This window comes from Nerophis ophidion, linkage group LG19 (assembly GCF_033978795.1).
Source record: "Nerophis ophidion isolate RoL-2023_Sa linkage group LG19, RoL_Noph_v1.0, whole genome shotgun sequence".
Lineage (NCBI taxonomy): Eukaryota > Metazoa > Chordata > Actinopteri > Syngnathiformes > Syngnathidae > Nerophis > Nerophis ophidion.
The window spans coordinates 28,290,335-28,305,764 of NC_084629.1; the positions used below are offsets into that span (position 1 = coordinate 28,290,335).

The following is a 15,430-nucleotide window of genomic DNA, read 5'->3' on the forward strand; positions in this document are numbered from 1 at the left end:
TGGTTATTATGAAAGTACTTGGAGAGCCAAGTGTTTGCTAAGGTGTTACTTGGTGAAAAAAGTTAAAGAACTACTGGTCTAGATGATGTGTATTGGAAATTTATGGGTGTAAGTTTTGAATACGTTTTGAGCTACAGTCACATTTATAACCCTTTTTTGAGTCTGTCTGCAAGATGTTCGTTTATGGAGGTGTTCCCAGATTGCAAATGATACGACACCCAATCCTCTCCAAAAGTATTCTAATTTATCTTCAGAAAATGTACACTGTTAATTATTTATCTTAAAAACATGCATAAAGACAGCTGCTTTTAGCACTGCATGTTATAAGTCAATCAAAGTCAATCATCCATCCATCCATCCATCCATTTCCTACCGCTTGTCCCTTTTGGGGTAACGGGGGGTTGCTGGAGCCTATCTCAGCTACAATCGGGCGGAAGGCGGGGTACACCCTGGACAAGTCGCCACCTCATCGCAGGGCCAACACAGATAGACAGACAACATTCACACTCACATTCACACACTAGGGACCATTTAGTGTTGCCAATCAACCTATCCCCAGGTGCATGTCTTTGGAAGTGGGAGGAAGCCGGTTTGCCCACAGGGAACCCACGCAGTCACAGGGAGAACATGCAAACTCCACACAGAAATCCCGAGCCCGGGATTGAACCCAGGACTGCTCAGAACCTTTGTATTGTGAGGCACATGCAATCAATCAAAGTTTATTCATATAGCCCTGAATTAAATGGTAAATGGGTTATACTTGGGCAGCACAGTGGCAGAGGGGTTCGTGCGTCACAAATACATTATTTATAATGTATTTGTTCAACATGATCCAGTTTAAGAGACATTTCAAACTACAAGTGTTCACAAAGTACACAGAACAAAAATTATGATGAACATCTTAAACATTTTTCTCTTTTTTTTCCTTTTGAGATAAAGATTATGTATTTAATATTTGTTTATTTACTATGGTATATTATTAATTTGTTATTTATTTATTCACTGTTCTGTTACAGAGAACAAGGAAATGGGATAAAATTGCTATAGTTTGAAAAGGGTTAGGATTAAATAAGCTCAGCTTTTTCCTACTCTTTTTCAGACATGCTGTAATGAAACAACTGGAAATATGTGATGAATTACATTGTATCGTATGCATGTTCCAAATAAACGGGAACTGAACTGAACTGATAATGTTTCAAACGATAATGTTTTTAATCCCAATATTCACTCTTTTGAATTTTGATTTCTCACAATAAATTAACATACCTGCTTGCATAATACAAATTAACTTTAAGAAAGACCCCAATATTTCAAAACAAACGCACATTTTTGTCAGCGTCATACATTTAAAAAATTAAATTCTACTTGAATGTAAGTCATTTATTTACTCAAACCCTGGTAACAGTTTTATCTAAAGTCCTGTCAGGGTGTATTTCAAAGTCAAATTTGCCAGTGAGCACAGCAGTGGGAGTCTCCACTTACCTTTGCACTGACGTATGCATTGATGTGATCATTGACCGTATAACAACCCGCCATTAAGGTAACCATCCACGGTTAAGGTAAAAGAGCATGTACAGTCAAACTAAATGGCACGATTAATCTATGTTTGTACGTGATTAATGTAATAATTTATGTCATGCATTTTCTTAATATCATGAATAGTGTTGTCCCGATACCAATATTTTAGTACCGGTACCAAAATGTATTTCGATACTTTTCGGTACTTTTTGATACTATTTATAAATTAAGAGGGCCGCAATAAATTGCCTTATTGGCTTTATTTAAACAACAAATCTTTGAGGGCATTAAACATATGTTTCTTATTGCAAGTTTGTCCTTAGATAAAATAGTAAACATACAAGAAAACTTGTCTTTTATTAGTAAGTAAACAAACAAAGGTTCTTAATTTAACTGCTGACATATGCAGTAACATATTGTGTCATTTATCATTCTATTATTTTGTCAACATTATGAGGGACAAACTGTAAAAATGTATTATTAATCTACTTCTTGATTTACTGTTAATGACTGCTTATTTTCGCTTTTAACATGTTCTATCTACACTCCTGTTAAAATGTAATAATCACTTATTCGTCTGTTGTTTGATACTTTACATTAGTTTTCGATGAGACCACAAAATTTGGGTATGAATCCGATACCAAGTTGTTACAGGATCGTACATTGGTCATGTTCAAAGTCCCCATGTGTCCAGGGACGTATTTCCTGAGTTTATAAACATAATATAAACTTTAAAAAAACGAAGGAAGATTTTGTGATGCTAAAAAATATTGATGAAATCATAGTTGTATCGATTAAATATGCTCCTGTGCTTGGTATCATTACAGGTGTAGATCCACCAATGGCATTTGTTTATATTGTCACGCTGGTGAGCTATGGTTTATAGTGAAGCATGTTTAGCTATTCCTCATCCTGCAGTGATGATGATACTTGTAAGAAACGTATTTTATTTGTCGCTCTGGAGGCGAGGATTAGTGATTTAGAAGTAGCTAAAACACTGCCAACTGCAAAGGGACTCTAGTCGCTAGCTAGCTAGCCATGTCTTAAAACACCTCTTCTGAGGGTGTTTTATTGTTGTCTGTAGTTTTTAGGCCAAAATGCGTCTGTTCTCCCTTTTCTGTCTACACACTGTCTGCTTGTAAGTAAGCTGTGTGTGTGTGTGCTGCCGAACATGCTCCTCTATTCATAAACCAACAATGACACGACGTGATGACAGGGCAGCGGGGGAGTGGGAGACCAGTACTTTTTAGAGGCAGTAAAGTACCGAATACGTTTAATTAGTATTGTGGTACTATACTAATACATGTATACCGTACAACCCTAATCATGAATAAACAATATTTACAACTACCAATTCCCAAAGACAAATGTGTTGCCCTGTTTTTTTTTGTGTTGCAAAGAATTTAAAAAAAGGACTTAAAATACAGTTTTCTATGTAAAATTTAGAATATGAAAATGAATCGTATATTAAAATAAATGTTGCTTTATTCAAAAAGTAAGTAATAGTAATAATAATGATGAAAATATAAATGTTGACTTCATTTTTAAATTTCCCTTTTAAACGTTTTAGTCTGTCTGCTATCTTAAAGAGACAACCTGTTGCTTTTATTCTCAAATGTCTCTCAGTCAACTTCCCTATTTGCCTTTTTTTTTTTGTCTCACGGCTTCTCTGGTGTCTATCTTCGCCGTTCATATGTCTATCTTCAGGATGTACTGTGGAGAGAAGGATTTGGCAAATAAATACTGGCACGTAATTCTGTCTCCTCCTCACCCACACAGAGCTCAGAAGAAGCTCCCACGTGCAAATATGCCAGTTAAAGGGGTGAAAAAACGGGAAAATGTCAGTTGTGTCCTTTTTCCACCACCCACAAAAATGGAGTGTGGCACAGCATGAAGGGACATTTACATCCGAGCACAGACGGACAAACTAAAAAACATGAATTTACCACACAGCAAGTGTCGTGCTCGGAATGATAAGCTGACATTCACAGCAGTGCTTTAAATGCATCAGAGGCTATCACCACGCCAGCACACAGACTACCTGCAAAGGAATTTCAATCAGCCTCCCCCATATGTAATTAAATTGACAACATTTCTTTCATTCTCCCTTTTGTCATCTTTTTGTTTATTTTATCACAATGCACATTGTGTTGCTTTATTTCTCTCATTTCTCTCCACCAACCACTCCAAAGTAATCTTTCTTTTCTTTTCTTTTGTGGGCGCTTCTTCCTTTATTTTCTCAAAGTAAGTCAGATCTTAAGTGTGCCTTTTGTGTGTGTGTGTGTGTGTGTGTGTGTGTGTGTATGTGTGTGTGTGTGTGTGTGTATGTGTGTGTGTGTGTGTGTATGTGTCTTGTGTGTTAAAGGTAAGCGTGTTGCTGCCATCATCAGGCAGACACTTAAAGCTTCAAGCTGCTTTCCACACTGCAAATCCTATAGTGCTACTAAACCCAAGTGCTGTATTTTTTTTTCCTTTTGTATATCATTTCAATTCGTCTCATCCTCATAATGCAACTGATTAAGTACATACCAGGTTTTCATAGTGATGAAAATAATAACACAATGACAAATTGCTTTGTATTGTAGTGCACAATTGAGTGAAAATAAGAAGCAAATATTTTCAGGATTTTTTTTTTTTAAATGACATAAATCAGAGATCATTAATGTTTTAATATTATTTATTTTAATAGTTTAATACAAGGGTGTCCAAAGTGTGGCCCAGGGGCCATTTGTGGCTCCCAACAGTTTTTTTTTAACGGCCCTCAGCAAATGAAATGTAACAAGAAAAATGTTGCAATGTTGACTCTAATAACGCAAAGCCGCAATGCAGACTGTTTTTTTCTTTAAAACTGTCATTGCTTGAACAAATAATGAATTAAAATCAATGTTATATATGAATTATTGACCTATTTAAGGCTTCAATTACTTCACAACAAATATTCCTCTATGACATTTTTGGGGGGACATTGTGTGTGTTTGCCATATAAAAAAACAGCCTAAAACAAACAAACCCAATTTTTTATTTAAAATAATAAGAACTTTGAATTAAGTCTAATACAAGGCTGTCCAAAATGTTGCCCAACAATTTTTTAATGGCCCTCGGCAAATGAAATGTAACGAGAAAAAATGTGCAATGTTGACTCTAATAACACAAAGCCGAGAAAGAAATATTCCACTATGACATTTTTGGGGGGAAACTGTGTGCGTTTGCCATCTAAAAGTACAGCATAAAACAAACAATCCCGCATTTTTGTATTTTTTTAATAATAATAAAAACTTAGAATGAAAAGATAGAAAACTGAAGTTGAAAAAGGGGCTTAAGTGTTAAAATTTAAAGTGTTTCATTTTAACTTATTGTAACATTTTTATGAGTGGGGCCCTTTTGTAGCCACTAGCATTTTAGAGAGATAAAAAAATATAAATCTTTTTCAGAGTGATTTAAAAAATATATATATTATGCATTACAATCAATGGTGTTATGAATTGTTGACCATTTTAAGTCTACAATTACTTCACATCAAATATTCTACTTTATACAATTTTAGGGAAAAACATTAACTTCTTATGTTTTTGTCATGAAACGACAAACTTTAAGTTGATCTAGAGTTTTAAGCGTTGATAAAAATATAAATCACTTATTTTTAACGTTCTTATGATAGATACCCCTCCGGGTCCCTGGGGCCAAACCTGAGAGGAGCCCGAAAGGTTAAAAATCAATCTATATATTGAATTGGAAAATGAAAAATACTGCAAAATGATATCGCACTGTGCGGCCCTCAATTGAAAAAGTTTGGACACCCCTGGTCTAATGTTTCTACATCATTTTAACAGCTTTACTTTCCGTGTTCCATCCATTAACTGCACCCCTTTGCTTTTTCAGCTCAAGCAAAGCGAGGCAAATGCCGACACCAAAGAGAAGCTCCCGCTTCGACTCAGGATTTTCGAAAAGTTCCCCAACAGACCTCAGATGGTGAAGATCTCCAAGCTGCCGTCTGATTTTACTGTACCCAGAATCAGGTATGTCAGTCCCCCTGAGGAACCTGCAAGATTGACCCCATTCTGTCAAGTACCATTCTTATCATTTTCTCATAGGAAACCATGGAAATAGAAATCATCTGTTCTAGGGTCAAACTGGCCTCATCATAAAAGCTTTATACTGCCAATGCTCTAGGTAACATTTTCTCATTATGCAATTGTGAAAGGCCACATTTGACAAGCAAAATTATTGTGTCACACATATTGTTGAGACACAAGTGACTAAACACATACTTTCCCTCTCTTCTCATTTATGATTTATTATTGTCAATACAACTATATTGTACTGAGCTGTGTATGCAAATCCATGTCTAACCATGTGGCTAATTTGCATAAGAGAGCTAGCCAACACTACCTAAGACATTGTCGGTCGTGTCATTGTTGTTTAGCCACATTGTACTTAGCAGCCAAGACAGAGACTCTTTAAGCCCCTGTCTCTGCTACACCACTGCTCCATCATGTTATTGTACTACTTCTTAGGCTTATTTTCCCATAAAAATGGAAGTGGATCAAACATAATAGTGAGAGTCCAGTCCATATTGGGGCCAGCAGGAGATCAACTTGAGTGGAGACTGGTCAGCAGTGCAGAAACCTCCTCAACTGATGCACATATGAGTGCATCAGTTGGAGACCTAAGAAGGAGACTTAAATTCTTCTTCTAAAATGCGGGCTGTTTTCCACAATAAACAACCTAAGTTTTTTTTTTTTTTCAAACCTTTATTTACCCAAGAATGTTCCATTGAGATTAAAAATGCCTTTTTTTTTCCAAGGGATGCCTGCTACAAACATGGACATACATACACTTGAGTGGGGGGCACTTGGAGCAAGGCAGGGTGAAATGTCTTGCCCAAGTACACGATGGCGGAAGCTGAAATAGTACCAGGAAAATTCTTGTTTAATAGAATAGAATAGAATGCCTTTTATTGTCACAATACAAAGGTACAATGAGATTAAAAACAACTCCAGTATCAGTGCGACAGTGTACAAAATATGCAAAACGTAGAAAGTGCAGTCCTGAGAACGATTTATGTTTAATGTGTTGTTTACAGGAAATAAATATTATACTGTATACATCAATTACTTATGTATATAGTGGACAAAGTCTGTACCATCCAAGCCACGCCACTCTATTTTCTTGCATTTGCGTCCCGATCCGATATTGACATCGGACATCGGTCCGATATCAGTAAAAACAGACTAGTATCAAACAAGTAAAGTTTCTGATACAAGCAGTCCTGCAACAAATTTACTTGTGCAAAGCCTGTTAACATCTAAATGTCCTCCAATAAGCAGACAAAGCATGGCCGGCTCTACGCAGGGGCAAGAGGGGGAAGAGCCCCCTTAAATAAATGTCTTGCCCCCTCAAATCAAAATTTGAGAAAGCAAATTTTAATAAACTCACAAAATTACTACATTACAAGTTGACAAAATTATCTGCACTAGCGGAAAAATCCGCCGAAAAAGGGACACACGATATAGTGTCGGCTTCCCTCTCATCTCTCCCTCCGCTGTGCGTGTATTCAACATTCCACATTCCACAGGCTGCGCAGCAGACACACACCCGCACAGGCGCACACACCCCTCAGCCCTCAGTAAACATCCAATCACTGTTGCAGTATGAAAGTAAAAGAAAAGGAAAAGTTGTCTACATTTATCATATACTTGTTAGGATGGGTGTACTTGTGTGGTTTATCTGTCATAAACACGTTTATCGTCGCGGACTTTCGGTGCTACGGAGTTCCTTTTTTTTTTTTTTTTTTTAACAACTTGACGAGAGCAGTGACAGCGGAGGCTCTGAGCAGCAGTGGTTTGGAAGGCAGAGAGCCTCCACTGTCCCTGTAACAAGCTACAAGTCATTTGTTATGCTGTTAATGACGGTAAAAATGAAACATAAGTTATAGCAGTCCTCCTCTGCCGTCCTCTGTTCAGAGCAGAGTCCCTAGCAACGGCCCGTTTTACTTAGCAACGGTCTGGCAATTGACTGTTGGAATTATTTTTCTGTTGTTTTTATTGTAATTCTACATAATGTTTCAATTTACATTTTGTAATAAACAAATTATAAGTTTTATTTGATACGACCAAGACACCTAAAAACAAAAACACTGCCGTTTTCATCAATTTACAAGCAAGTGGGCAACACACATACATTGGAGTGAATGAATTTTGTGCCCAGATGAGTGCCCACGTCCACTGCATATGACAAACTGAAGACAAGTGACCTGTGTTTGACAGACCCCTACGTAAAGCCCCGCCCCAGGCTGTAGTCCTGTACTGTTGTTGTTTTTCTTCATGTAATCACAGCAGGTTTTTTCTGTTGTTGTTCAAGCTTACTTATTTTCTGCTCCAGCTTCCAGCAGCTCACAAAGAGAAAGTTAATGCTCTGTAATGCATCCATTTTTCAGAGCATTTCAAAAGTCTAGTCCTGCTCCTGCATGTAGTTGTAGCAATGATGCTACTGCTAGTACATCAGGGACAGCAGCTAGCAATACTGCACCTTTAGCACCAGCAAGCACTGTTTCTCCTGCACCAGCTCCCTCCGTCCCCCCAACAAGCGCTCCCCCAAAGCAGCCTGCTCAGCTACCCAGTGACTTAAATGGCAACGCACCATCTCAGCCAATACTGGGTGGCTACCCAAAGCGTGCATTGGGTACAACATAAAGATCATTCAATCCTGCCTGGTACCGCACACGACCATGGCTAGAGTATTCTGTGGTGCGAGACGCCTGCTTCTGTTTCCCCTGTCGGAAATATGGCAGCGCTGTTAATGTTGCCCCCCCTGAGGGATTGCCACCTTATTGTGGTCAGGGAGTTTGCGTGCCATAGTGACTGTAAGAGCTATACCAGCAGGAGCTTAGTCTTCAGGTGGGACTCCCAAGTTGGACAGGTCTGAAGGTAGAGGCCTGACTAAGTGCAATCCACTACTCCAGGTTGGGGTTGGACACATAGCTAAAGACCCATTTCAATGAAGAAAGCATCGTTACTATAAGCACAGAAAAAAAAGTGCTGGAGCATGATGTGTACACATGATGCCCCCTTCACATTTCTGACTGCCCCCTCATATAACCATGCCTAGAACCGCCCCTGAGACAAAGTTGGTCTTTTCTTCCATTTAAGTCATGTGACTTACAAAAAGTAAACACGGTAAGCTATAGGCCAGCAGCTACACAACAGCTAAGCACACAATAGCACACCAGCTAGACTTACACAAAAAGTGTCCTTAATTGAACAGTACTGCAGTCTAAAACAGCGCATTTGTCAATATCAAATCATTATAGTTGCATATTACTTACAGATACAATATCTCTAAGGTAAAAGCGTTTTAAAAAGTAACAAATTAGTCCGCATTATTCAACTGTTGAACTTGAATAAAGACTGGATTGTTATGGTTGGAGGAGGGAGTTGTGACAGCACAGAACTACAAGGGGGCAATATTGCTCTATGTATTTATTGTATGTGTACGTATAATGTAATAAATAATGAACAATATACTTTTAATTATACAACAAAGGAATGGCGTGTGTGAACTAGATCCAAAAGGGGTGTATGGTGAAAGACTATGCGTATGAATAATTAGCTGTTGAGTATTACCGTAATTGTTAGATGAGGAAGTAGACAAATCCTAAGGGGCTAGGCAAAAGGGGTCCGTGATCCAAGCGAGGTCCATGGGGCAGAGAGAGGCGTCAAGGGGTCCGTGTCTAGAGCGGGGGTCGTGGATCAAGGGAGGCAGTCAAGATCCAGGGGTGGGGTCCAAGGAAGCAAGACGCACAGCTCGAATCCAAGGCAACGGAAGGAAAACACTTCGGGCACAAGGGAGAAGACAGGAGACAAATCAAGCACAGGGAACATGGAGAACAAAGAGCTAACGCTCGCTGACAGTTTGCCAACAGAAGGTTATATTCCGGTGAGGGATGGCAGGTTGTGCAGGCTTTTGAAGGCAGGTCTGATCATCAGCTCCAGGTTTGCAGATTTCCGGAGATTGATTGCAGCTGTTCGCTGCCACTGGTCTGTGGCGCGCTTTGCGCGCTCTCGGAGCTGCGCTCGGTGCAGCGCACAGATGAATGCACACTGTGACACGGATAAGTCAATTACAGATGGTGAATAATAAATAGGTTAGTGTTGTTCTCTGTTAAACATTTCACACTACAACATTATAAAATATGTATGATCCGTGCTGATAACAGTTCTTTTACCGGTATCAATATACTCAATGCTCCAATAATGAAATCGTATCGGGAAAGTGAAAAGTTGAAACAGGACATCGCTAATCCGATATGTAATATTAAAGCAAACATTAAAACTAAACACAAGCTTGTAACTGCCACACAAATAAAATTGACCTAGATTTTGAACAGAAGAGCAGAAGTGCCTCTGACACATCCAACTTCCTAATCAATTTAATCATTTAGTTGCTGATTAGTGCGCAGCTGGATCCATCACTCCCCAAGAATCGTTCCCTGGAGCCATCTGGCGCCATCAAGAGGCTCCACTGTGACATGTGTGCCAGAGAACGTCTGTCCTGAACGTGCATTTACATTTACTGTGACCTAATTGCCGTTGGTCCTGTGAAGGGAGAGCTTCATGAAACAGTTCATCGATCGTCAGCAGCAGGACCCCAGTTGTCTGTTCCGAAGACTCCCCTCTGCTTCGTCTTCCTCCTGTGACCACTCTAAACGCTCGGCCATCGAAGACAACAAATATATCGACCAAAAGGTACTTCTTTCACACTGGAGTCATCAGTCTGCACCGTAGAGACATGTGGATATGAGGGTGATAACTCATTTTTCCTCCTTCCGCTCAATATACTTTGGCGATAAAAAATGGAAGTAATAAAGAGTTATGGTGTGTTTTTATCCAGCTCTGCGACCTAAATGACCCGCGGTGTCTTGTAACCCGTGTGTGGTTCTCTCAGCTCCGCAGGTCAATATTTAGCATCCAGGCTCGGAATCTGCTGGAAAAAGAAACTACCGTCAATAAAATACTACGGTAAGACGTGTGTACATCTTCACTGCAAGTTGCTTTTACAATGCATGTGATTGAAAGGAGTACATGAATCGGATATTTTTTGGATAGATCTTCCCTTCCTGAATCTGTAAAAATATCCTTAAGAAAGCATTACCCAAAAAATATTATCCATCCATCCATCCATCTTCTTCCGCTTATCCGAGGTCAGATCGCGGGGGCAGCAGCCTAAGCAGGGAAGCCTAGACTTCCCTCTCCCCAGCCACTTTGTCCAGCTCCTCCCGGGGGATCCTCAGCCGTTCCCAGGCCAGCCGGGATAGATAGTCTTCCCAACGTGTCCTGGGTCTTCCCCGTGGCCTCATACCAGTTGGACGTGCCCGAAACACCTCCCTAGGGAGGCGTTTGGGTGGCATCCTGACCAGATGCCCTGACCACCTCATCTGGCTCCTCTCGATGTGGAGGAGCAGCGGCTTTACTTTGATCTCCTCCCGGATGACAGAGCTTCTCACCCTATCTCTAAGGGAGAGCCCCACCACCCGGCGTAGTAGACTCATTACGGCCGCTTGTACCCGTGATTTTGTCCTTTCGGTCATGACCCAAAGTTCATGACCGTAGGTGAAGATGGGAACGTAGATTGACCGGTAAATTGATAGCTTTGCCTTCCGGCTCAGCTCCTTCTTCACCACAACGGATCAATACAGCGTCCGCATTAATGAAGACGCCGCACCGATTCGCCTGTCGATCTCACGATCCACTCCTCCCTCACTCGTGAACAAGACTCCGAGGTACTTGAACTCCTCCACTTAGGGCAAGAGCTCCTCCCCAACTTGGAGACATGACCATTGCTGGAGAAATACTATACAGGAACACATTTACGCACTACTGGGCATTGTACAAAACGGGTTATTTTCTGGCGCATTTAAAAATCAATAAACCCACATCAGCAATTAAAACATATCTTATGTGGTACTGTCAAAACTCCTCCACTTGGGGCAGAAAATATTATATTTAGCATATTTTCATTTTCTACTAGCCCAAAGCACAAAGGTTATCTTATTATTATTATGATTTAACATAAATTGGCATCATCATATAAACTGAATTTTAAGGTTTTTTTAATCAAGATAGCCGGAGATAAAAAAAAAAAGGTTCCCAGATTCTAATAGTTATAGAATTCTTAAAAAAGGCAACACAATGTTTTGAACAATTACCATATGTTTCAGGCTATATAGCGCACTGGTATGTAAGCCAATCCCACTAAAGTTGAGAAGAAAAAAATATTTTTCATATATTAGCAACACCGGACTGTAAACTGCTGATACTTACCTTATGAAATTAGTTATTTACACATAATAATTTTGTAAATGTTTATTTACCTCAATTGTTTCCTAACAGTGCCTGTCACATGGCAGTAAAACTGAAGATCAAACAAAACAGAAGTCTTTGGTTGATTGATTGAGACTTGTAGTAGTAGATGGTACAGAACAGTACATATTCCGTACGATTGACCACTGAATGGTAACACCCGAATAAGCTTTTTAACTTGTTTAAGTCTCGGGGTCCCTTTTAATCTATTAATGGTAATTGTAATAAGTCATCGTCATGGACCCACTAGTTGCGGAAGCTAGCTCTCCAATCCGCTAAACAGACTCAAATACCAAGAAAATGCCATTGTAAGTTGATAGTACTCACAGATACTTTTAAACATGTAAATATATTGGCTAATGCTAGCAACGCTAGCTCAATTACATTATGATAGCACGTAAAAATATGCAAGAAAACACTTTTTGTAAAGTAAAAACGGTAAAGACGACAACGAGATGGAGCAGCACTTGTACTTCCAGTTGAAAGCACTAAGCAGTGAGCGAACTCATCCAAAAGACAGCACCAGAGCACAAACAATAAAACAAATTTTCGGTCTCTGTTGATAACTCTTTGTTGAAATATGGCTGTTAGCGAAGAAAAGTCCATACATTATTTATTATTATTATTAAATCTACAACAGGTGTCTAAAACTCAATACAACTGGGGGCTGCTAGACATAGAGTCATGAGGTGAGCCGTGTCCTCCTTTGGCGTGTCCTAAGCACAAAGTGGCACAGCAGGCTTTGTGATGGCGAACTGCCTTTATGAATCAGCGCATCAGGCCCTAAGTTCTCAACCCTAGTGGCGTTCAGTATCCAACAATTGGACTATGAGGTTGGTAGTAGAATTACAATCTTCGGAAAATAATTGTCGAGTAGTCAGACACCTATAATCTCATTGACACCTTACTCCAATAATCAGGTGTGTTGTCCACTTAAATAAAATATACCCCTTACGACCAATCGAGTCCTATTACTCTCTGCAGTTGCATAAATAAACTTGTCTGCCCACTATATGTAATGTGATTCAATTACCTTGGTTATACATTTGTAGTTGTAGTAGGTGACAAAAAACAATGGTACTCATCTTGATTCCAAAAACTGGTACATTTCTTGTGTTCTAATGTTTTCTACAGCTTTTAGACACACACACACACACACACACACACACAGCCAGGCCCACTTCAGACTCATTTACAGCGCTGCTGAAAATAAATGGATAATTTGCTGTTCAGCATGGCAGAGCTGGCACCTGGCGTACATTAGCCCGCCAGCACCGTGTCCAATCTGGCCCGCCCGTCCTCGTCCTCAGAAAAGACAGACAGAAAATCAGTAGTAATAACACGTCCTGTCTGGTCTGGTCTGGTCAGCCACCCATCTCACAAAAACACACAATTAAGATCACCCCGGATTTACTAGTTTAGCATATACAGGCTGTGATAGGATAGGATTCACTTTTGTTTATCCAACTAGGTGGAAATGACGTGGTTGCAGTGCAGATTTTTACATATAATAACAAAAATTAAATGACTGAATTGATTGACGTCCATGCAGCTATGGATGACTTGGTGTTAGGGTTGTACGGTATACCGGTATTAGTATAGTACCGCGATACTAATGAATCATATTTGGTACTGTACCGCCTCGGAAAAGTACCGGTCCCCCGCACCTTCTTCGTTGTCACGTCGTGTCATTGCTTGTTTACGAGCAGAGGAGCATGTTCGGCAGCGCATAATCACGGAGTACTTACAAGCAGACACAGTGTGTAGACAGAAAAGGGAGAATGGACGCAGTTTGGCTTAAAAATTAAAGATAAAGGTGAAGTTATAACACTGAAACACCCTCAGGAAGAGGTGCTTTAAGACATGGCTATCTAGCTAGGGGCTAAAGTCCAGCCCCAGTCGGCAGTGTTTTAGCTACCTCTAAATCACTAATCCTGGTCTCCGTGGCGACAAATCAAGTACGTTTCTGACAAGTATCATCCCTGCAGGACGAGGAATAGCTAAACATGCTTCACTACACATCGTAGCTCACTGGCGTCAAAATGTAAACAAATGCCATTGGTGGATCTACACCTCACATCCACTGTAAAGATACCAAGTACAGTAGCGTATCGAGTCGATAATACTACGATTACGTTGACATTTTTTGGCAACACAACATCTTCTTTGGGTTTTTTTTTGGACAAATGAGGACTTTGAAAATTACCAATGTGTGATCCTGTATCGACTTGGTATTGGGTTGATACCCCCATTGATGTAAAGTATCAAACAACAGAACAATAAGTGATTATTACATTTTAACAGAAGTTTAGATAGAACATGTTAAAAGAGAAAGTAAGCAGATGTTAACAGTAAATTAACAAGTAGATCAATAATTCATTTTCTACCACTTGTCCCTAATAATTTGGACAAAATAATAGGATGGATGATGACACAAAATGTTACTGTATATGTCAGCAGCTAAATTAGGAGCTGACTTACTAATAAAAGACACATTTTCTTGTATGTTCACTATTTTACTTAAGGACAAACGTGCAATAAAAAACACATGTTTAATGTACCCTAATATTGTTTGTCAAAATAAAGCCAATAATGCAATTTTTTGTGGTGCTTTTTATTTAGAAAAGTACGGAAAAGTATCGAAATAAGTTTGGTACTGGTACTAAAATATTGATATCGGGACAACACTACTTGGTGTATTGCATTAAAAAAAAAAAACAATCCCGTCCTGAACACGTGATGATTTAGTTTGACAATGAGGAGACAAGCTTTACCACGGAAAAATTGCAAAACTGTCATATTTCAAATTTCTACTTGTTTCATTGAAAACTGAGATCACAAATGTGTAATCAGTAGAATTGCAATGACAGTTGTTGTAATTATGTAAGATAATGGGCATTTTTTTTCATTTGACTCAGGGCCTGCACGAGGCAGCGGATGCTCAGCGGGTCCTTGGATGGACAGCCGGCCAAGGAGCGCTCCATCCTCAGCGTCCAGCATCACATACGACAAGAGCGCCGCTCTTTGCGACACGGCTCCACCAGTCAGCGGATCAGCCGAGGGAAGTCGCTGGAGACCCTCACCCAAGATGTAAGTCGGCCCTCGGTGTCAAGAAAGGTACAAAACACGTGTCCATAACCGTGTCTCGTCTTGATCCGAAAGCATTCAAGCACTGTCCGCTACCGTAATGCCCAGAGGGAGGACAGTGAGATCAAGATGATCCAAGAAAAAAAAGAGCAAGCAGAGATGAAGAGGTACTTTTACTTAAAATTCAGTTTCCTCCGAAATACAAAAATACTTAAAGGCTACCTTCTACCTGCGCCACCAACAGAAAAGTCCAAGAGGAGGAGCTGAGGGAGAACCACCCGTACTTTGACAAGCCTCTCTTCATTGTGGGTCGGGAACACCGCTTCAGGAACTTCTGCCGGATGATCGTTCGAGCTCGCTTCAATGCGTAAGATGATCGCCAGCAAGGATTTTCATTATTTTGTCCAAGGATAATAGGAATGGGAACTTGGTTATACTTTAGAGTAGTCAGTGTACAGCTTGTATTG

The 15,430-nt window shown here is 39.9% G+C and overlaps 1 protein-coding gene across 5 annotated transcripts in view; it reads left to right on the top strand.

Annotated features, from left to right (window-relative positions):
* Positions 1-15,430, top strand: part of nalcn (sodium leak channel, non-selective) — a 214,852-nt gene that overhangs the window by 161,528 nt on the left and 37,894 nt on the right. For 4 of the 5 annotated variants that reach the window (XM_061879749.1, XM_061879750.1, XM_061879751.1 and 1 more), the window contains exons 17-22: positions 5,398-5,534; positions 10,121-10,262; positions 10,462-10,535; positions 14,795-14,966; positions 15,039-15,130; positions 15,208-15,330. In XM_061879749.1, the coding sequence (XP_061735733.1) occupies positions 5,398-5,534; positions 10,121-10,262; positions 10,462-10,535; positions 14,795-14,966; positions 15,039-15,130; positions 15,208-15,330 (740 nt within the window). The remainder of the gene's footprint in view (positions 1-5,397; positions 5,535-10,120; positions 10,263-10,461; positions 10,536-14,794; positions 14,967-15,038; positions 15,131-15,207; positions 15,331-15,430) is intronic. The other variant, XM_061879748.1, reaches the window with a different exon arrangement.